General features: G+C 43.2%; 8 protein-coding genes across 8 annotated transcripts; 3 read left to right on the forward strand and 5 right to left on the reverse strand.

Moving 5' to 3' along the window:
- Positions 1–1292: 1292 nt before the first annotated feature.
- Positions 1293–4265, forward strand: FA14DRAFT_116099 (uncharacterized protein; the record flags this gene model as incomplete). Its single annotated transcript, XM_025496153.1, has 2 exons — positions 1293–3627; positions 3673–4265. Coding segments are annotated over 2 exons (2928 nt in total), but the record flags the coding sequence as incomplete, so codon positions are not given.
- A 157-nt stretch (positions 4266–4422) lies between these two features.
- FA14DRAFT_159660 (uncharacterized protein) lies at positions 4423–6424 on the reverse strand. Its single transcript, XM_025498312.1, has one exon. The coding sequence runs from the start codon at positions 5965–5967 to the stop codon at positions 4837–4839; it is 1131 nt and encodes a 376-aa protein (XP_025358079.1). The 5' UTR covers positions 5968–6424; the 3' UTR covers positions 4423–4836.
- A 2619-nt stretch (positions 6425–9043) lies between these two features.
- Positions 9044–12963, forward strand: FA14DRAFT_159661 (P-loop containing nucleoside triphosphate hydrolase protein). The gene has a single exon (XM_025498313.1). The coding sequence runs from the start codon at positions 9097–9099 to the stop codon at positions 12499–12501; it is 3405 nt and encodes a 1134-aa protein (XP_025358080.1). The 5' UTR covers positions 9044–9096; the 3' UTR covers positions 12502–12963.
- Positions 12484–13849, reverse strand: FA14DRAFT_159662 (eukaryotic type KH-domain (KH-domain type I)). Its single transcript, XM_025498314.1, has one exon. The coding sequence runs from the start codon at positions 13833–13835 to the stop codon at positions 12567–12569; it is 1269 nt and encodes a 422-aa protein (XP_025358081.1). The 5' UTR covers positions 13836–13849; the 3' UTR covers positions 12484–12566.
- A 185-nt stretch (positions 13850–14034) lies between these two features.
- FA14DRAFT_159663 (uncharacterized protein) lies at positions 14035–17057 on the forward strand. Its single transcript, XM_025498315.1, has one exon. The coding sequence runs from the start codon at positions 14103–14105 to the stop codon at positions 16938–16940; it is 2838 nt and encodes a 945-aa protein (XP_025358082.1). The 5' UTR covers positions 14035–14102; the 3' UTR covers positions 16941–17057.
- Positions 17058–17074: 17 nt separating this feature from the next.
- On the reverse strand, positions 17075–19829 carry FA14DRAFT_19138 (uncharacterized protein). Its single transcript, XM_025501862.1, has 3 exons — positions 18742–19829; positions 18395–18665; positions 17075–17191 (listed from the first exon to the last, which is right to left on the reverse strand). The coding sequence occupies exons 1-3, from the start codon at positions 19534–19536 to the stop codon at positions 17172–17174; spliced, it is 1086 nt and encodes a 361-aa protein (XP_025358083.1). The 5' UTR covers positions 19537–19829; the 3' UTR covers positions 17075–17171.
- A 294-nt stretch (positions 19830–20123) lies between these two features.
- Positions 20124–20579, reverse strand: FA14DRAFT_177064 (uncharacterized protein; the record flags this gene model as incomplete). The annotated part of the gene is made up of 1 exon (XM_025500720.1): positions 20124–20579. The coding sequence occupies one exon, from the start codon at positions 20577–20579 to the stop codon at positions 20124–20126; it is 456 nt and encodes a 151-aa protein (XP_025358084.1).
- A 660-nt stretch (positions 20580–21239) lies between these two features.
- On the reverse strand, positions 21240–22334 carry FA14DRAFT_19135 (putative SEC4-like Rab/GTPase). Its single transcript, XM_025501858.1, has one exon. The coding sequence runs from the start codon at positions 22023–22025 to the stop codon at positions 21387–21389; it is 639 nt and encodes a 212-aa protein (XP_025358085.1). The 5' UTR covers positions 22026–22334; the 3' UTR covers positions 21240–21386.
- Positions 22335–22430: the final 96 nt, after the last annotated feature.

Genomic DNA, 22430 nt, shown 5'->3' on the forward strand with positions numbered 1-22430 from the left:
GCATGACAATCACAATCACACGGCAAACGAAAACGGAGGTCCGAACGGAATAAAGTTTATTTCATTGAGATGCTTGGCATAAGGTAATCGAGTGCTGTATACTACATGATACCTAAACAATCCCATCTTATAAACTTGGGACTTGGCCGGCTCAAATGATAACTTGCCACTTACACACAAGCATTCATCAGTAAATGACCTTCACTACAAAACAATCAAGTGTTATGTCGAGAAGTCTCTCATCTTGCAGAATGTCAAACTTCAATCCATGCACAGCACGTGATCTCGAATTGACATATGAATAGAGAGAACATGAAGCAAAGCTACTCCCGGACTTCCTTACAAACAGAATCTCTTCCTAGTTCTTGGAGGAGGGAAGTACATCAAGATGACATTAGCACTTTTCCTTGCCGTTTTTATCAATGTATGCGTGCTCTGATTCCGGCTTTGCACGTGGTGCTAGGACTCTCGTTCCTGTTCCACGGATCATGGCTTCGCAATGAAGGACCGAGGGGATCGCAATCGGGAAAGAAGGGCTTCCACGGAAAGGAATGAAAATAAGCTTTGGTTCGGTGATCGTCATGATGGAAAAGCGGGGAAATGCTGATTGATTTACTGAGCGCGTTGGCAGTAGTACCACCGTCATTCAAGATTGCCGACGCTACCTTTTTTTAGCTTTACGCTAATGGATCGATCTAACTTTTTCGTCATTCTCTTGTCAACGTCAAAAGAAAGAAGGATAATATGCTGCATAGAAGGCCGCATTTATTCACCGAACCAAAGCACACTCTCCTTTGTTGATTGTTTGTTTGTGGGGTACAAACATTTGTCATGATACAAGAAATGCATTGCGGCAATGTATACTTTGCTGCACTGAAGGTAATGTCACTAAGCTTCCGGCAATCTTGCTAGGATACGATCAAGAGGTGTGTATCAAGTAAACCGAAAAGACTGCTTGATGGCTATTGGAGGTATATCCATGGAGCATACAATGAACATCTCCAAAAAAGAGAAGGGTCTCAAACAATTCCACCAAAAGATATAAATACATTGTCTTCTCATTACGTTCCTGGTCAAATTCAGGTACCCATTCCAATCCACCCTTCCCCTTCTTCATCATGAGAAAGGAAGTCGCTCATTCATTGACACGCTGGCTGACGCTGGCTTGCCTTGTTGCAGCTGCATTGAATTTCATCTCGATCAATGCTTTGCCTTCGGGTAGCATTGACCGTCGTGAAGTAAGCACAAATGAACAAATATCTTCTTTGCTCACTCGTCAAACTGCCGATCCTGTTACGTATGATAGTAATAGCTTTTACCTTTTCGGTCAACCATTTATGATCAATTCGGCAGAATTTCATCCATGGCGTATTCCCGTTCCAGGATTATGGAGAGATGTTTTACAAAAGCTCAAATCTGGAGGTTATAATACCGTTTCAATTTATACACATTGGGCATTAACAACTCCTGCCAATGATCCTTCTTCTGTTTCTTTGGATGGACCTCCCAACAGATTGTCAGACTTCTTAACAATTGCAAGAGAAGTTGGCATCTTTGTCATCGTTCGACCGGGTCCTTACATCAATGCTGAAAGTACTGGTGGAGGTATGCCTGGTTGGGTGCAAAATTTGGAAGCAGTTTTACGATCCAATGGCACAACCTGGAACAATGCTTGGATGCCGTATATGAAAGCAGTTGTTGATGCTGCTGTTCCTTTCCAAGTTAAATCTGGAGGTGCTAATGGTGCTTTGGATACTTCTGCTGGAACTGTACTTGCATTCCAAGTTGAAAACGAATTCCACGAAGCCCCAGGTGAAAAAGAATATTTTAACTTAATCATTCAATTCTACAAAGAAAATGGAGTTTACGTTCCTACAACGTATAATTCTATTGGCTCAAACACTTACGTTGATGATTTCAACCTTGACATTTGGGGAAAAGATGCTTATTTCCAAGGTGAAGATTGCTCAAATCCCGACAATTGGATGCCATTGCAAAATTATACGAGCCTTTCCACTTTACGTCCCTCCAATCCAGCAAGTATTCCTGAATTCCAAGGAGGTGCTTATGATAACTTTGGCGGTGCAGGATACGACAAATGCGCAATGATGACCAACGGTAGCTTTGTCAATGTTGCCGAAAAACAAGTATACGGTGACGGATTGAAGTTCAAGAGTGATTATGCAGGTTTCGGTGGTACCAATTGGGGTAATCTTATGTTTGGTACATTTGTTTATACAAGTTACGATTACGGTGCAGGAGTGGATGAAAGCAGAATGATTCGTGATAAGTTACGTGCTTCCACTTTGCTTTCTTCGTTCCTCAAATCTTTCACTGCTTTTGCCACCTCAAAGCTTAAAGTGCAAGGAACAAATATCGGCGTCACCAATCAATCTGAAGACATTGTGGTGTCAGAATTGCAACAGATTAACGGCACACAATCATTCTATATCGTTCGTCATGCAAATAATGCTGCAAGCACGATTGCTACTTTCAATCTTAATGTAGAGCCCATCAACGGACAACAAACCACCATTCCAAAGAACGGCAAGATGTCAATCGTGGGTCGTGATGCGATCATCGTTCCTGTCAATGTTGCTATGGGCTCATCTGGCTTGACGATGAACTACAGTACAACTGATGTTAGCTTTGCAAGTACAATAGGAAGCACAGTTGTGGCTATTTTACACGGTCACGCAGGCTATGAGTACGAATTCGTACTTTCTGGTTCTGGCTTAGGCACCATCACTGCTTCTGATCAATCTGTCAAGATTCAACAAGAATCCGGTAGTGCCACAATTCAATGGACCCCATCTTCCAACAAAGCATTCACAGTCAATGTTCCAGCCGCAGATGGAAAGAAGTTGATGATCAGATTAGCAGATGTTGAATATGCTCATGCATTACAGTTCCCTACTACTGCTTCCAACACAGCTGATGCTGTTTTGAATCAAGGTGATGATCGTGTAGTCGTGAATGGTGCTTACCATGTTGCAAATGCCACTTTGAACGGAGACACTTTGGCGCTTGTCGGTCAATTGAACGGAACATCATCATCCTCATTGGACGTCATTGCTCCTGAGACTGTCAAACAAATCACCTTCAATGGTGCCAAACCTACTTCGTCTTCTGCCAATGGTGGTAGCTTACAGGCTACATTTGCAGGTGCTTCTCAAGATGCTTTGAACTATGAAGCACCAGGCCTGTCCGGATGGAAATATCAAGATTCATTGCCTGAAATTCAAACTGGTTATGTACCTGATTCAAATTGGGTCAAAGCAGACTTGACAAAGACGCCAAACGCATGGTTCGGTCAAGCTACAACACCAAATGTTCTGTTTGCAGATGCATATGGATTCTATTCCGGTGGTGCAGTGCTTTGGCAAGGTCGCTTCAATGCTTCTTCTGCAAGTGAAATTGCTTCAATGGCAAGTAAACTTAATGTGACTTATTATGGCGGTCAATATTTCGCTACTTCAACATTTTTGAACGGTAAATTCGTTGGATCGACTAGCGTTTCGAATATTGAATACGCCAATTCTGCTTATGACCTTTCCCAAGATCAATTTGTGAACGGCGAAAACATATTCACGGTCATCGTTGAATCTACCGGTTTACAAGAATGGGGTTCAGATGATTTGACAAATGTGACCGGTTATGAATATCCCCGAGAGACTGCAAAGATGCCTCGTGGTATTTTGCAATTCGATCTCTTACAATCAAACGGAAGCAAGACCAATAATGTAACGTTGGATTGGATCGTAACAGGTAATCAAGGTGGTGATAAATTAATCGATAAGACTCGTGGACCACTCAATGAAGGTGGCTTATACGGAGAAAGACAAGGATGGCATTTGCCTGGCTTTGATGATTCTAAATGGGCTGCCCAAGATCCAACATCAAGTGACGGTGGCGTAAAAGGAGCAGGCGTTGGTTTCTACCGTACAACTGTAGACCTTGCCATTCCTGATGGATATGATATTCCATTCTCGTTCGTATTTGATGGAGCTTCAAATGATAGTTCCAAAACTTGGAGAACGTTGCTTTTCGTAAACGGTTGGCAATTCGGTAAAAGAGTGATCAAATTTGGACCTCAAACCAAATTCCCTATCCCTCCCGGTATTCTTGACCCTAAAGGTCAAAACACAATCGCTCTTGCCGTTTGGTCTCCTGATGAAAATGGTGCCGTCTTGCCTCAACTCTCTTTGCAAAAGCAAGGCGTCTTCGTAGGTCCAGTTACGTATGAACTTAACAATCCTACGTACCAACAAGTTCGTGGCTGATTGTAGTCAAATGATATTCATACTTTTTCAATACTATTTAATGATCTTAAAGGCTTTGCTTCATGTGTTTGTGTGTGTGTGTGAAAACTGTCGCCAATACCTCAACTGATTCAACCAATCAATCAATCACTCATGGAAATGCGTCAACAAAGAATGAAATGTATGTATGAAAATATGAGTACGAATGCAGTTTGAGATTCTGTGATATAAACAAAAAAGAGTAATTAATAGAAGTATAGCTTGAGATGGAACTTTGGAATGATTTGTACTGGAGAACATCAGAAGACGAAAAATCCAAAATCGTGCAGGGGCAGGTGAAATGATGGCAAAAAGCATTGTTCTGTGAGTCTGGATCCCATGGATTATGAAAGATAACCTTGTGTGTGTTTTGTAATCCAAGAGGACAATGTTATCCGTCTGCCACAATAAATCAAAGTAAACGCTGTCTATTTTTGAATGGTGATGAAGAGTAACTCTCTCCGCGTCATAATGATATCATTGCAACAAAACGATGTTCTTGCCTTTAGATTGCGAACACAAAAATGCTATCCCTTTAACCCAAGAAAGCGGCAGCACCGGCAACGAAAGCAACCAATGTTCCGGCCATGATGGTAGGGGCGTGCAAGTATGCGGCACCGCTTGATTTACCACCACTGGAAGCGTTGGAAGATGGGTTGGACGATGATCCTGATGAGCCACCTGATTCTGATGATCCGGATGATCCAGATGTCTTAGTTGACATTCCACCTGGTGCAGAGGAAGAACCAGATGGCAAGATTTCTTTGATGCCGTTTGCAATGGTTGAGGTGGTTGTGCATTGAGATGTTGCTGGCAAAGAGTATGCTGCTGATGGTGTTGATTCGGTGGGAGAACCGTTGACGAATGTTTGCACACCTCCACCGTTTGGTGCAGTGTAAACGGAAGAGTAGTATTGTTGGAAAGTGGATGTTTGACCGTTTCCTTGGGGGTACAATCCTGGTGGGTATGCAGAGTCACCTTCGCAAGTGTCGAAACTGTTGTCAGAGTAATCACCTGGCATAACCCAGTTGCATCCCATTTCGTCCAAAGTGTGTTGGCATTCAAGAGGAGTAGGGGCGATTTCGGATCCGGCAATGCAAACACGGACACAAACTTGTTGGTAGGAAACGTAGTTCATCCATTCTTCGTAGAAGACATCTTGACCGGAAACGTTTGAGGTAACGTTACCACCGATTGGGTTACCCATGTTTGTAGCACCGTGTGGGTCCAATTCACCTCCTTCGTCACCAGCTTGGATACCAATCTTTGTGAAGTCACCCAAGGCCATCAATTGGACGTATAGGGGTGTCTTGACAAAGTGAGCAGCTGTGACTGTACCATCGGGAATGACACGAGCGTTGTTACGTGCTTTTGTGCAGTAAGCGACAGTGTATGATTCAGTGTCTGCAATTGGCTTTCCGTCAGGAGAAGAGAAAGTGCACCAATCGTCAACACTGTTGATAGAAAGCAAACGAGCTACTGATGTTTGGTTGATTGGGGTTCCCAAAGAAGGCATTGCAGGGTTTGTGGGACCGAGCTTGTTACGGGCTTTGACACCGATCATGTTTGGGTTGGCTGTTCCAAAGTTGAACTTGGGTGGTGTGCTTTGAGCGGAAGCCATGCCGAAAACGGCGGCAACAACGACTAGAAGAGATGTAAGTTGCATTGTGATTATTTTGTTATGAGAGAAGAAGAGAAGGATGAGCAAGAGGAATGATGAGGTCAAGCAAAACAAACTTGTCTTGATAAAAGGCGAGAATGAGAAACTTGAAAAGGATTAAAAATGAACACGAATGTTTATTTTCAGAATGATTTGTCACTTAAAAGTCGTTTGGTTGACGATTGACAAAATCAAAAGGTAGGTGATGGTGGAAGTAAGAAAAGCAAAGAAAAAGAAAGGAGTGAATACAAATGGGTTAGATGACGGTGGCGTATAAGATTTGACTTTGGGTTTAAAAGACTGTCAACACAGCCCTTTAGAACAGGGTACAAGGTTCGGTAAAGTGTTGATTCTTGTTTTAAATTTAGACAACAGCAAGTCAGTGTGTGCAGCGGCAAGTCTTCCAAATAGAATAAAATAGGTGTTTTTTTGTTTGGGCGTGCAGGAGTTCAGTGTTTGCTTGATTAGATGCATTCAAAAGAACATAAGCTAAAAGGAGAATAGGAGTGTCTGCATTTCATTAAATTTAGCAAGCTCTCATTCCCCTCAAATTGTAACTCAGTTGACCCTTGTTTAGAGACCAGGTGCACTTTCTCCTTTCTACACCCTGGTCTTGTTGTTGATTTGCAAACTTTTCTCTTTTTTAAAATTGATTGAAATAGTGCCTGTTGTTCATCTGCAAGAAACATACATTAACCCGCGCAGCTGTTTCTATTTTAAATACGGGCAAACAAGCCGAACAAATTCAATCAAAATCCTAATTATCCCACCAAAACGGCGGCGGCACAGAGCGGCATGCATATAATTTGTGCGGCATCAGCCAATGTATATCGGCGGCATTGTACGGGTGTATACAGACGCGTGTTTTTTCCCCTGTTCTTGGTCACAACTCACAACGAATCACACATCATCTGTACGTACGTCTTAGTCCGACGCGTGCTTTGATTAGAGTGTCTTTCTTGGTTTTCTAGGTTGAATTGGATTGCATGATTCCATCAAAGAATCATTGTTTATTCAATAAAAGGCGCAATTGGCAGCCTGTGCACCTAATATTCATACAATAATTAGGAGTTTATACGCCCACAATAAATCAATTCAATGGGTCCTGACTACAAATAAAGCCCCGCAATACGTATCTTGGCTTCTGCCGAGTCAAGGAGGTGTGTGTGAGATATGACGAAATCAATCGATAGATCTGACCTGTCTCGGTGGCGTACAAGGGGCTCCGTTTCTGCTCGGGAAGTGATGGACAGCACAGCCAACGACAACAATCCAATCATCATTCGGCACACGGCACGAATTTTGCACATGGGTCTAGAACAACACCCTGTGCGCAAGTGCCTCTTGTTCTCGCTTACGCGACTTAAGTTTCCCGTACCTTATTTTCGCGCCTGGTCCTCCGTCTCTAGCTGTGCGCCAGAAGGAAGCGTGCGCTGCGCAATCTTACCTCTGGCCTAGCTAGACGCGTTATTTCTATGAATAGAAATACATTACCATTTTGACATTCTTATGCGCCACCAAACGGAGAGTGTGCAGGAGAAGATAAAGTACCATTCCACAAATACATTACAACAAAAGGTACAGACAGGTAAACAGGGGATACCTTATGCACTTCAACCTCTTTTAGCGTCATTTTATCGGACAAAAAGAATTTCGATTGCGTCGTGCTCTTATTGATAGGCATGTATGAATGTGACTTCTGACAAGTGCTTCAACATAAAGATCTTCTAGCGTTAAAAATTGAATAGAAAGTTTTCAATGATCTTATGCAGATGATATATGAGCTTAAATGGGATACTGTCAAAATGCAAAAAAATACGCCGACTTGATTGCGTTTTATCCTCTTTACATGCCATTGCGCCGTATATCGGCCCCGCTTATTCTCTAATCTTCGCTGTAGCCAGAATAAAGCTAAGGAATGGAATGCTTTGAGCTAGAAGGTTTTGCACGTACCACGAGACAGGTACGGGAAACAACAAATGTGGGTCTAATTAAGTCTCAATCATACATACATTGTGGCATGCTTATCTTTCCCCAAATTTCTTGGTGTGATTTGCATATGTAAGGCCGGCGGAAAGTGTAAAAGTGACCTTGTGCTCTTATATGCAAGTTAGGTCCTTTGATCGTCATGTCAATTCGAATTGCTTGTCATGTGACCTGGCTTTCATATTCGATCATTCAATTGATCTATTCTATTGATGTACTTAAGTTTCTGTGTCAGTATACCTATGTGGCCCAGTCCTACTGTATTAAGGGGGTAATTCTGAGAATCGTTATCTACCACCGCGGTGGAACGAAGTCGATATTATATAATCAACCCGAAAATGCAGTTCGATTTGAGTGATCAATAGGTGATATAAATAATACCAGCATCAAAGCGATTTATCATATTATACAAATTTCGTCCATGGAGAGGATGAGATAGTTTGCATCTAGAATGGAAATATGTGCCCTTCCTTGTCGGTAAATGTATTATATGTCTTTTCCAATGTACGAATTTATTTCGATTAAATCAGCACACCAACTTTATTGAGGCCATTGAAAATGTTAAACAAGATTTAGTCTTTGCTAAAACTGTACTGGACAGCTATTCTATCCTCTTACATATCGATTATCGAGTTTTTATGTACATTTGTATCCTGCGCTGGAAATCAAAAATGAAATGGGATTATTTTGTGTATTCCGAACAAAATTCGAGATATAAGAAACAATTTATTTATAAGACAAATGTCTGTCATTCCTCCTTGTCTTTGCTTTCAGTCTTCGCTCACGTGAAGTACGACTCATCTATCATTTACCGGAAGTCATCACTATCATTTACCGGAAGTCATCATGAAGAAGTGCCAGTCCGTGATCTGTAGAAGATAAATAAGACGACGAGGTTGCTTGCGATGAATGCAGAGAGTTTACGTAAGCACAATTACCTTGCATCAACTTTTGGCGCGTACGCCTATTTCAGCGTTAAGCTTTGGCGTACGCTTTCTTACGCGGGGGGAGGGCATTGCCTTGTATTTTGTGCAGCGCACGCACGCGTTATAACAAGCAAACCGGAAAATCGGACAAGAGACAAAATTCAACCTCCATCTTTTCTTGTACTTTGGTCATTGAAAATCTGCTGACGTTCAAGGCACATCAATGTCAAGTCATAGAAGTGAAAGAAGAGGTGACTATGATAGAGATTATCATAGATCATCATCATCACGATATGAGAATGATGATTATAGAAGACGTAAGCATCATGACGATGAATATAGTCGTGGCATAACAGATTCTTACTCATCTTCTTCCCGTCGTCGTTCCCGATCTCCACCTTTACGTGATCGGTATAGCACATCTAGACGAGATCCAGATCTGGCCGCCTCCAGCAGCAGGAGTAATGGTGGAGCAAGGCACTGGAAAGACGATGATCGTCGCGATGACAGATATGACAGAAACAGACATGGGAATGAAAGAGATTGGAGAAGAGACGATCAGTATCGCAGTGAACGCAGCGGATTAAGAGAAAGAAGCAGGGAACAATATGACGAATCAAGAAGAAGGGAAGGCGCATCCACTTCTCGCTCCAATTCTATGGCAGAGGGCTCTACCAAAGACTCCAAAGACATAACGGCCACCACAAATGAAGACAAGCAAAAATCCAAAAAGGAAAAACTTGAAGCTTGGCGAAAGGAAAGAGAAAGAAAGGCGGCAGAGGAGGCAAAACAAAAGGCCGCTGAACAGAACAATCTTTCCAAGCCATCCGATGCGGGTGCTACAACCATCAAGACTAGCTTCAAAGGATTTTCAACTTCAAACGTCACCAATTCGAATCAGTCGAATCCACTGGCAAAAGGCAAGATCCAAGGCACAATCGCTGCATTGGATGATACGAACGATCAAGCCAAACAAATTCAACGTTTTGAATTGCCGCCAATGATGGATGCCGAGGTGACAGAATCCAAGGACGAAGGGGATGATGAGGAAGAGTTGGGCTTAGTAGATGATCAAGAAGTGCATGGAAATCGCGAAGAGATCGCCGCAACTTTGAAAGAGAAACGCCTCCAAGCAACTGTCCACGACGAAGAAAAGATGCAGTTGGATGACAATGAAGCAGAGGAGGAAGAGATTGATCCTCTGGACGCATTCATGGCAGGTGTGACGAAGGAAGTCAAGCAAGTCAATGATGAAGACACACGTCGAATGGGCAAAGGCAAAGCATCACAACTTGCTGAAGTTGTTGGAGTCAAGAATGACGAAGCTGGCGGCGGCAAAGACGACGACGACGATGAAGGCGACGAATTGGACAAAGCTGAAGCACAAGATATCATGGCTTTGGCCGCTTCAAAAATCAAAAAGAGAGAAATGGCAACCGTAGACCACTCAAAAGTCGATTATGAACCATTCCGAAAAGCATTCTATCATCCACCAGCCGAAGTGGAAGAAATGTCAGAAGAAGACGCAGAACGACTACGAATGGAAATGGACGCTATCAAAGTTCGTGGTAAGGATTGTCCTAAACCTCTAACGAAATGGAGTCATTGTGGTCTTCCTGGCGCTTGTCTTGATGTCATCAAGAGATTGGATTACAAATCACCAACGGCTATTCAAGCACAGGCCATACCTGCAATCATGTCAGGGCGAGATATCATTGGCGTTGCGAAAACTGGATCAGGTAAGACGATGGCATTCCTCTTACCTATGTTTCGACATATCAAAGATCAACGTGCTGTCGAACCCAACGAAGGACCCATCGGTCTCATCATGACGCCAACACGTGAACTTGCCGTTCAAATCTTCCGAGAATCAAAACCGTTCCTTAAAGCTATTGGTCTACGAGCAGTATGTGTGTACGGAGGTGCACCAATCTCTGAACAAATTGGAGAGATGAAGAGGACATGCGAGATCGTCGTTGCCACACCTGGACGAATGATTGATATCCTCATGGCCAATTCTGGTCGAGTGACAAATTTGAAAAGGGTTACGTATCTAGTCTTAGATGAAGCCGATCGAATGTTTGATATGGGATTCGAGCCACAAGTGATGAAGATCGTCAATAATATTCGTCCAGACAGACAAACCGTTTTGTTTTCGGCAACCTTTCCACGTCAAATGGAAAGTTTAGCACGTAAAGTATTACGAAACAAACCATTGGAAATCACGGTAGGAGGACGTTCAGTCGTTGCACCTGAAATCGAACAAATCGTTGAAGTGCGGGAAGAATCTACCAAATTCAATCGTTTACTGGAAATTTTGGGAAAGACGTACATGAACGACGAAGGTCATAGAACACTCATCTTTGTCGAGAGGCAAGAGTCTGCTGACGATCTCTTGAAAGAATTGATGCGTAAAGGATACCTAGTGATGAGCTTACATGGTGGAAAAGACCAAGTCGATCGTGATTCTACCATTGCAGATTTCAAGGCAGGTATCGTTCCAATCGTTACAGCAACCTCTGTTGCAGCTAGAGGATTGGATGTCAAGCAATTGACTCTTGTAATCAATTATGATGTTCCAAATCATATGGAAGATTACGTCCATCGAGCGGGAAGAACGGGCAGAGCGGGTAACAAAGGTACTTGTATCACCTTTATAACTCCCTCACAAGATAAATACGCTCGTGATATCATTGCTGCACTGAAGGCAAGCAAGGTAGCTATTCCTGAACCATTAGCGACTTTAGCGGAAGATTTCAAATCGAAACTACAAAGTGGTAAAGCACATGTCGCAAGTTCTGGATTTGGAGGGAAAGGTCTTGAACGCTTTGAGAGTGATCGTGAAAAGGCACTCGCAGCACAAAAGAGGGCATTTGGCGAAAATGTAGACCAGGACGGCAGCGGGGAAGTAGATGGAAATAAAGCAACAGACCCTAAACGGAACGAGAATAATACTGAAGAAGATGAATTTCAACAAATGTCGAATTTGCAAATCGAGGTCAAAAGAGGTGCTGCACCAGATGATGTACGTGAGAACAAGCATCGTACAAACCAAAGCACTGGAGGTGAAGGTAAATCTGGTCAAGATAAAGCCAAGAAAGATGCAGAAGAGGCGGCAGATAATGATTTGTTGGCTCGAAATGCTAAAATGATCGAAGCAGTTACTGCTAAAGGTGCTGATGCAAGCAAATTGGCAGCCGCTTTAGCAAAGATTGATGCTGCCGCACGAGAACGAAAGGAACAAAGGGCAAAAGATGATTCCGAACAAGCAAAAGAACGTCAACGTAAAGCACGCGATCCTGATGCGACCGATTTCCATGCAATTATACCGATTAACGATTTCCCACAAAGAGCTCGTTGGAGAGTGACAAACAAGGAAACGATGTCATCTTTGATTAGTAATTCGGGAGCTTCAATCACTTTAAAGGGCGCCTTCTATGAAAAAGGTAAAGAGCCACAAGAAGAAGAGCCACCGAAACTACAATTGCTCATCGAATCGAACGAAGAAGAAAAGGTTGAAGCTGCCGTACGTGAGATCAAGGAAATCCTTCTTCAAGCCACACAAGCTGCACTCGAAGCTGAACAACGTGCTCCGCCAGGCGCACCAGGAAGATATTCTGTCGTTTGAGAATCGTTTTATTAAAATGTATAGTACAATGCAATTGTGTAAAATAGACAATATTATAATTCTGTTTACCTGTATTCGTTTGGGATTGTCTGAAGACCTTCTTCCGTTGAAGGCAATCGATTGTGATATGCTTTGAACGATCTTTCCCATTCGATATAATCCTGCCAATATTTGTCCAAGGCTAACTCTTCAGCAGTCTTTTCCCTCTTCACTCGAATTGGTTCTGCAGGTGGAGGAGGAGCTGTATCTTCAGGTGGTGGCGGAGGAGGAACGTCATCTTCTGGCATTGGAGGTGCACCCATTGATGGATGAGGTTGTTGATTTTGACCTGCCCATCCTTGCCTATTGATGGAATAATCCCCGCCATGTGCAGCTGCATTGTACTGCTGATATCCGCCATTGTAGCCTCCATAGCCTCCTTGTGCTGGTTCATTGTACATTTGCTGTTGCTGCGATCCTCCCCATTCTTGCATAAGTGATTGGTACGCTTTAGCATGTTCGGTTCTAACAGCATCCAGTAAATCAAGTGCCAACTCCTTCGCCTCTGCTACCTTTTCCGGTTCTGGTCCTGCGATATTGATGAACATTGGCTCATTCGCCTCTCTGTCCGTATTGCGTTCATTGAATCCAGAACCAAGGCCTTTGATTTGCACACGGGTACCTGTTTCCGTTTGAATATATTTCACAAACATTCCTTGAGGTCCAACAATCTTTCTCCTTATGTTGAAGTTCTTTAAGGATTCAAGATTGATTGGCACCTTTTCTTCAATCCATTCACGTCGACCGCCAGGTTGTTGTTGTGAACTTTGTTGTCTCTTTTGATTTTCGTATTCTGCCCTTTTTGCTTGTCGATCTTCAATCAACTGAGGCATCTCCGATTGGATGATTTCATTAATCTTTTCGATTGCTTGGTCGAGGCTTTCTTTTGTCATCGCACTGATGTGTAGATATAGCGGTGGCTCTGATGAGCTTGCCAGTGATTTGTCTGGATACCATAATCCTTTTGTGGTAAGATTTGCTCCTGTATCCTCGTGGATTTGATTTTGTGTTTGTGCTTTGGTTAAAAGGTATCGATTCCGAATATCGTTAATTTCGATATCATGAACGAAATCTCCATCGTTTGGATCGCGTTCACGAGTCTTCTCTTCTGGCTTCTTTGTCGGTTGAGAGGTGGAAGCAGCATTGCTGGTTTGATGGGCATTGAATTGAGCTGCTATTCTAGCAGCTGCAGCTGCAGCAGCCGCGGCCGCTGCGTTTCCATCATTTGAAGAAGAGGCTGAAGCAGCTCCAGCATCTTTAGCAGGAGTGTCCCACTTGCTTTTCCTTTCCGACATTATCACAGATACGGATGGCGGAAAGTGAGCAAGAATGTCAAGACTTCTTCCTTCGAATGTTGTACCTGCTTAAAGCTTATGCAAATTTTAACGCGTATCGCCTGTGTACTTTTTGCTGCAACTTCTTAAATTTTTCTCCGCTAATGGTAACTGCATCCACTTTTCTCGTTTCTTCTTCTTCTTCATCATTCTCTTTTGGCGCACAAGAAGACGATCACACATTCACAAAGGTCCTCTTTTTGAGGTCATGTGCCAAATTGTGGTACAATGAATGAAGATGAAGATTTTGCAAATCAGCAACAAGAGCAGCAAGATGCTTTGAATGCCGCTCTAGAAATTGCAGCAGCAGCAGCGGCAGCAGCTCAACAAGATGAAGAGCTGGCAGATGTTGAAGGTGAAGAAATAAATGGTACACAGGAGGGAGACATACATGATGGGGATCATCCTCTAGAACAAGAAGCTGATCCGGCATATGTCATTGACAATTTACAACCAAAATTCGAGATGCAAGGAGAGCATGTAATCCATCCAGATTTTGAGACAGGGCACCCGGAGAGCATCGATCAGTCCCAAAGTGCGGATATTTACCAACAAGAAGGCGACATTGAAGCATCAGAAGGCCCTCTGGATACTATCACACCGGCAAATGGAGAAGATCAAGCGCAAGAAGCAGGACAGATTGAGAATGGAATGACTGGACCGGATTCGGAAGCAGGTAATATTGGACAATATGAAGATCCATCCGACACATTAGCTGATATGAGCGGACTACAACAAGCTGAACAAGAAAGCAATGAAATCGAATCTGCTAATCAGTTCGATCAAAATGAGGGTAACGAAGTGGCATCCAGCTCTCGCTCTGTAATGCAGCAATCACAGAATAATCGGTCACTAACGCATCATTCGAAAAGACGGAAAATCAATACATGCCTTCCATGCAAGAGAAGAAAGGTAAAATGCGATAGAGAAAAGCCGTATTGCGGTCAATGCAAAAAGTCACAGATACCCGAAGAAGAATGCACTTGGAGCGCTCCAGTCGATCACAATTCTATCACAAGCGGCACTTCTTCCCTAACGCCATTTCCCTCAACGGCTGACACCTCATTGAACAATGGCAATAACTCTCAGTGGCTTCTCCCAACTTCCGACACACCAGTCTGGAACGGAAGCTTATCTGTCAGCGGACAAGCAGCAGAGAGTGTACAAGCACTCTTAGAACGCATCGTAACATTGGAGTCAGCATTGGCAGCTTCACGCAGTCAGAAACCTATAAACGGGAGTAGCGGAGAATGGTCTGACGAGAAGGTGTCACTAGGCTCCGGAGATGCAAGGGGAATAGCTGCCGATGCTCTAGCAATGATTGCACGACAGAGTGGGGAAGACAGTCTAGGAGTTGCTAATCGTCATAGCAAGATCACTTACAAGAGGCTCTTTGCGCAAGCCAGCCTGACATGGCCATCTATGTCAGCTCTATCGTCCAGAGTCAGGGACGATCTCACTCTATTACCTGATGTGAAAGGTCTCTTTGGAGCGTTGCAAGCATTAGATGCAGTTCAGCAACATGGGATCTTGCTTGGCGTGCCCATAGCATTGGTGGAAGCACAATTGGCATTCTTAATCACTCAATCCAGTCTACCAGCCGATCAATTTCCAGCTATTGATTTGTCTGCTGTCGCCCTGTTCTACTACCTGCTCGCAGTTTCAGTCGATCTGATGTCGACGGAGCAAGCGATTCTGTTGGAACTTGTGGAAAATGAAGAAGCAATTCCAGGGGTCATTGACATTTGGATCGAAACAGCCGATCATATCATGCAAGAGATGCAGTACGACTCTCGACCAAATCTCAATATCGTAATCACTTTACTGCTGAAGCGTCAATTCCAAGCCTCTCGTGGCAACGAGAATGCAGCATCAGTTGCTCTGGGTAGTTGTATTTTACTATCGCGTGGTATGGCGATCGATAAGATTGGTTCGCAAAAAGATGATCTTTCTACCTGGGAGTCGTCCTCTGACAACAAACGTCAACCGGATAGTTGGCAAATGGTGATCGATCAAGCACAATTTATGAATCCACTTTTCTCTGAAGATTCCAACCTGGATTCGCAATCGATCTCGAAGTTGCCTTGGCTATCGCCACGAAATGCATTGGTACGCGAGGCAGCACGTCAAGTATACACATATCTAGCCCTGCAGGACTGGACAGCCGATGCTCTATCCACCATGTCGATCTCGCCCTCGGAGAACATTTCTTTACCCTTGCCTTTGGCACCGAACACCGTCACAGAGGAGTACATCCTAAACGCCGAGAGTGACGAATCAACTCCTTCTGTATTGCACCTCCTCCGTTATTGCTTTAAGCTTTCGCACAAATTGGCTTGCTGGAAGCGTGATGGACGAGTAAGCGGAATGTCAGCAAACAATACGGAGACGGAAAGGGCTTTGCTGGACGAGTTCCGCCCCACATTCCTCAGAAATGATTACGTTGCAGCCGAAGAGGATGATCTTACGAGAATTCTACATTTGCGGCTTGTCGCTGATCTAGTGTTGCAGTATTGCTTGTTCACTGTTCGCAAAAGCGACAGCAGTCTCGCAGAACAAAGTATAGATGCAGCCGAAAAGATCTTGCAAACAAGATCTATGCTCGGCTTGGATTTCTTGGCACCGCTTCATAAATTCTTTTGGATTCAGCGTTATACACTTGAAGCTGCAGTGATGATTGTCATTTATCTGCATCAATATAGCGCCCATCTTAGCGAAGAAAGAAGACAAGCTTTACAAGCCTTGATCGATGATGCATATGCTCAACCTGGATTCGAGAATGCACACAGCCTTTTATCGCTAAGCTTTGATGTGGTTCAAGTCTCTCCTGAACAGAAAGGCGAAGATGAGACAAGTCTCAGCCCTGGTATTCCAATGGATAATCTGCCAACAGTCTTGGGCGGGATGATTCTATCAAACGGAAAACGTTTAGCCTCTTCTCATCCGATTGTTGTTGGATTACGTATGTTTGTCGATGGACAATCTCTGCCTTACGGATCGACACAAGAAACATTAGACTTTTGGGATGCTATGCAACGATATTGTCAACTTTTCCTGATCGGATGAGTGTTTCCTATGTCGTTACCATGTATTTTTCTTGCACTTGTATTGGTATTTGTCTATTCTTTATACTTTTATTTTGTATTAATACCCCTTGGAACACAAAGCAATTATCAATGCAATAAATTTGTGAGATGGATGGAATGTGATAAGTATAGTTACACGAAAAACGATTGAAAGAGAGTGAGAATGCAAGACTAGTACTTGTGAATTGATGCAAAATAATTTCTCTCTTCTTCAGCTTCCAGCGTGGCCACCTGAGTGTAAAGGATGGAAATGGTATGGTCAGCATGCCATTTTCACACACGAAAGATGAGAAAGTTGGAAGAGAAGGGGAGGGACAAATACCTCCGCATCGAAGGGATCTTTATGGCAAATAAAGTATGTGCCACTCACCTTCTTCTTTGATTTGATGCATCATTGGTATCAATCCCATTCCAATGAATCCGCTCTTGTAGAAGATTTACTGCCTTCACGTCTGCCTCTCAAAGTGCCAACAAATCGATTTTTATTGTTCAATTCAGCATGATCGCTATCATCGCTCCAATGAGAGCGTACGCTGCATGTTGATGATTGACGCACTTTTGGCTGTGAGCCTCGCGAATCAAGAATGGATGACGTACCGTTGTTTGTTTGATTGTCTTGTAATGGAACGTTGATCATTTGATCATCTTTACTTGAATCTGTAACAATTTTAACACTTGTTGGCGTCACGGGAGGCAGAGGAGCGCTCTTTGGAGGTGCGATCGGAATCAGATGGGGCGGTAAACTGATACTATCCGAACTGGCAGTAGAAGTGAGACCGGAATGTGTACTGCTATGCGTACTTTCCCATGAAGTATGATGTAAAGTTGGACCAACTTTATTCTCTTCAACTTCATTACCATTTGGTTCGAATGATAAAGGTGAACGTGTGACGCCCAACACTGAATTGCGCGGATGCCAAATGGAATTGCGATAAACAGATCGTGAGTTTCCCAAACCTCCATCATCACCCACCTCACTAATTGTACTAAGGGAAACCAAAGATGCCCTTTTATTGTTGCAAGAGGAAGAATTATATCCCATAGGCTGAATTCCACCTCCTGAAGAGAAAACAAACGATCGACTGTTACGCTTTGGCTGTTGAGAATATTGATCATCATCTTGAACGAATACTGGTAGTGGCTGTGAGCTTGCATTTCGTTCTTCTTCTCGGGTGAATTTCTCTTTCAAGGGTGAGGATGAAGGTGAAAGCAGTAGCTGTCTTGGATAACCTTGCTTTCCTTTTGAGTAATCTTCTGGAATTGTGATTCGATGTATGGTCGCATGTTTGGGAATAACCTCTTTCATTTGGTCTCCATAAACTCCAACAGGCGCTCTCAAGTGATCCCTTGATGCCAAAGATTGCGTAACAAGTTTTCCGTCTGCTACACCTCCTCCCCTTTGATTGCCCATCTCTGGATATGGAAAATACTCACTATTCGTGCCTGGGGCTGGAATGCCTGTTCCATCTGTTTGAACACCGGGTGGAGGAGGTTGTGGCCATGGAATCACTGCTGTTTGTGTAATCGTTGCATTTGGTCCTGTAAATCCATTCCCATTTCCACCGTTACCACCGTCATTGGAGCTATAGACTCGACAAAAAGCTTCCAGAATTTCTGGAGGAGGAACCATTCGAGCCCACGGTAAAGTGGCCAAAAGCATGCAAGCGATATATTCGCCAGCACAACAGACACAATAGAATAAAATCTGGACAGCGCAGAAGGGGATAGAAACGGTGTGAGTGGTTTGTTGAACAGATAAGATTTCTTTTCATTTTACTCACCTTTTTGTTCACCACAAGTGCATATCGAGAATTGAAACGACCGTGAGCAGCCAACTGAAGTGCCTTGAAAGCGGATACGACGAGCAAAAAAGTACAAACGGATGCGATTGCCAAGAATTTGGATTCTTCTTTTTTGCGTGAAATAACCAGTCGTTGAATGTACATTCCTTGATACAGTCTTACCATCGGAGTGATTACCAAGATATAAATACAAGCATCAATTCCGACTAACATCCAAATTGAAATTTGTTTGCTAATATGCATTTTTACCCTTGCTTCTGGATTCCCGTTTATTGCTGCTTTGACGTCAAATGCAATGGCAATTGTTAAACCAAAAGCGAAATAAGTTGCCATGTTGAGTAATGCAACAAAATACTTCAGCAAGAATTTTACCGTAAAATTTGGCGCATCGACGGTAGGTAGATATGGAATGACGGCATCACGTAATAAACAGATCAGAGCTGAAGTTAAAATGATCGGACCCAAACGCAACAGAATCAATTGAGTAACAAAGATATTTTGATTCCAATCTTGATCGTCAGAAAGTTTAATTCGAAATGCAAAAGTTGTCACTCTTAACATGATTACCAGTAACGGTTTCCAAACTTGACCAAATGTGAGCGTATGCTTTGATATCCTCCAAATGACTGGAATGAAAAGAGCGACATATAAAATAATGAATAAGACGGCAGGTAAAGTATCTTTGTCTTCAGGCAAACCACCTAAGATTAATCCAATTTTGCCCGATAAAGTTGCTGCCTCGGATGATTGAATGACATCATGTCGAGTGACCATGGCGATTGTTGCTCTTTTGCTCTACCGGAGAGCGGTGTATGAATCCAAATGTTTTGCTGTGGATGTCTTTTCGTACCAGTACGAATGACTACTACTTTGAGAGACCAGCTCAAAGTGCAAAAAGAGGGATGAAGGAGCAAACGATAAAGATTATAAAGGACCAGCCGGAGAATGAAAGATGGTAGCAAAGAGACACCAATCAATCACATCATCACAACAAATAACGCCTTTACATTTCACACTCATCCTTTCTTTCCAATCCAATATCAAAATCGGCGTCATGGCGTAGGCGTCATTTCGGTCGATTCTCTTATATTTCGGTCTTTTTTCTGCCTTTCGATGGCGTTTTGCGTCACCTTTGCCCCAAACGTTTTTGTTTTGCACAGGTTCTTTGAGATACGCCTTAGGAACATACAATATTCTCACAAAGAGTAAACGGGTTGTGATATTCCGTGGAACGTGTTTAATAAACAAGAGGGATTCCGTGTAAGAGATTCCAAGATAAGAGCATGTTTGAGTGGGAATGGTAGGAAAGAGCGTTAATCCGAGCAGTGCAAGCAGAATAGTATAGCAGAAATCCGTTTAAATTAAGAAGATGAGCCTTTTGAGCTTTTGAAACCCTTTGCCACGCCTCCTTCCTCCATTGCACCGCCTCCGCCTCCGCCACCTTTTGATTTATTTGCAACTTGTGGCGTACTATTCTTTCTATGTTGCCTGCCCAGATTTGTTGCCATCCGTACACCGTTCAAAACGTTGAACCAATTTTTCTTCACCGATTTTTCGGCAGCATGCCCTACTTTGTCTAACATGCCTCGTTTTGCACCTTGTGGCACGGTATAATCTTCAAAAGCACGAATTCTTTGTATTCTTGGTACCGCTCTCCTTGTACCCTTTTCACAGCCTACACATGGTGACACCGCTATCCCAACCAATTCGTCAACCTTCGATCGTGTCGCGAGACCTGTGTGAGAGATTGGCAAAGCGAAACTTTGCTCGACAAAGCATAGCAGTATGATGACGTAAAATATGATGAAATTGATCATCTGATCAAATCAAAGTGCTTTTCTCTTTGATCCGCTTGTTATTGTTGTTATCCTTTCAGAAGAAAATAAAATTCGTTCATCGATGTTCTAGAAAAAAAAGTGGGGAAGGCTATCAAGTTTGCAGCTTACCAACCAAATTTATACCTTTGAACTTTCAAGCTTTTAAAAAGTTCAAATCTGCCTGGGCTAGAACTGCCCTACATTTCCCCGCAAACCTAACCTCTGGCACAGTCACAGCCATATCGTTTTTGACATAAAATTCGATAATCATCGCCCCTTCAAAGTTTTTTACCTACCCCGAGTGTTAGCCAATATCCGTTCCGGACTGAAAAGGTGGCAGCATTCAAGTTGAAAATGCCAACTGTGTACGCAAATAATTTGTCTAAATGAATCGCTTTCAATCATGGGAAATTTTGACTCGTTCCCACTCTCTTCGGGGTAACAAGCTCTTACCTGTAGTGATCTTGCACTGGATAACAACATCGCATGATGCAATAATCCTGTGTTTGTCATTGTACCGCATGGGGCGACTTGTCTCTCGCTCCTCCCACCCCGGACCCGCGGTAAGAAACAGAACCTGTCACAATGCACGTCAAGACTGTCCACACGTAAGTTCGTGCGATAAATGTGTATCAATATTAGAAAAGCTCATTATATCTGAAGAAACCGCAAAAAGTCGACCAGATGAAATTTTGCGTACATCCTCTTCGTTGATGTGTCTGTACAGAATCGCCGCCACCATAAGAAAGGCAACGACGACGGGGATAGGGAATGGAGAATCCGATGTTGGTTGTATAAGAGTTTGCCTCAGGAGCAGCAATTTGACTTTGTGCTTCCTTGTCCTCCATTTGCTCCTACATTGATTCCCTGTCCTTGACCTGATAAGCCGTCTACGCCTGTATTGGAAACGGCAGCTGTGTCGATCAAGTGTGCTTTTACATCTCTTGCCAATGTAAAGAATGCGTCTTCTACCTGCGCATTTGTCTTTGCTGATGTTTCAACGTATCGAATTCCCAATTCATCAGCAAGAGCTTGACCTTGTTCGGTTGAAATGACTCTCTTTTCATCCCAATCGGACTTGTTACCAACCAAGATCTTTGAAACACCTTCGCTTGCATGTTGTTCGACGTTTGAGTACCAAGTACGAATATTACTGAAACTCTTTTCATCAGTAACGTCAAACACCAACAAGATACCCATCGCACCACGATAGTATGCAGTTGTGATTGTTCTGAATCTTTCTTGTCCGGCAGTATCCCAAATTTGTAGCTTAATTCGTTTTCCATCCAATTCGATCGTGCGAATTTTGAAATCGATTCCTATTGTTGTGATGAAAGATGGTGTCCAAGCATCATCGCAGAAGCGTAGCAATAAACATGATTTTCCTACACCTGAATCACCGATCAGCAATAGCTTGATCAAGAAGTCGTAATGTGGGTTAGGCATTTTGTGTATTTGAGACCAGGGTCAGATAAGTCAAATGGAGTTACGCCAAAGACAAAGAGTGCAAGTAAAGATTGTTTTCAGATGGCGTCAAATAAGTTATCGTAGTTGCGTGATTCGACTTGCAGTACTCAAGTCCCTTTTGTTGATGATCAGAGTTGGAGGAAAGGAAGGATGATTGTATGCATCACCATAACTTGAAAGTGACAGGACCTACACACGCACCATGTACCCGGATTAAGTGACGCATTTGGTCCATGCACTGCACTTACAGTTGCTGCTGCTGCTTTTGGTTGCCTGTACTCCTCGGACAAAGTGGCGCCAGATTCCCCCGAAAGGTTGGATGGCGGGCTATACGCGTATTTGGTCTGCGCTCTGTACGTACGCCCACGGAGAAGGTCAGGGTTA

The sequence above is a fragment of the Meira miltonrushii genome (assembly GCF_003144205.1).
Source record: "Meira miltonrushii strain MCA 3882 unplaced genomic scaffold FA14scaffold_1, whole genome shotgun sequence".
Classification (NCBI taxonomy): domain Eukaryota; kingdom Fungi; phylum Basidiomycota; class Exobasidiomycetes; order Exobasidiales; family Brachybasidiaceae; genus Meira; species Meira miltonrushii.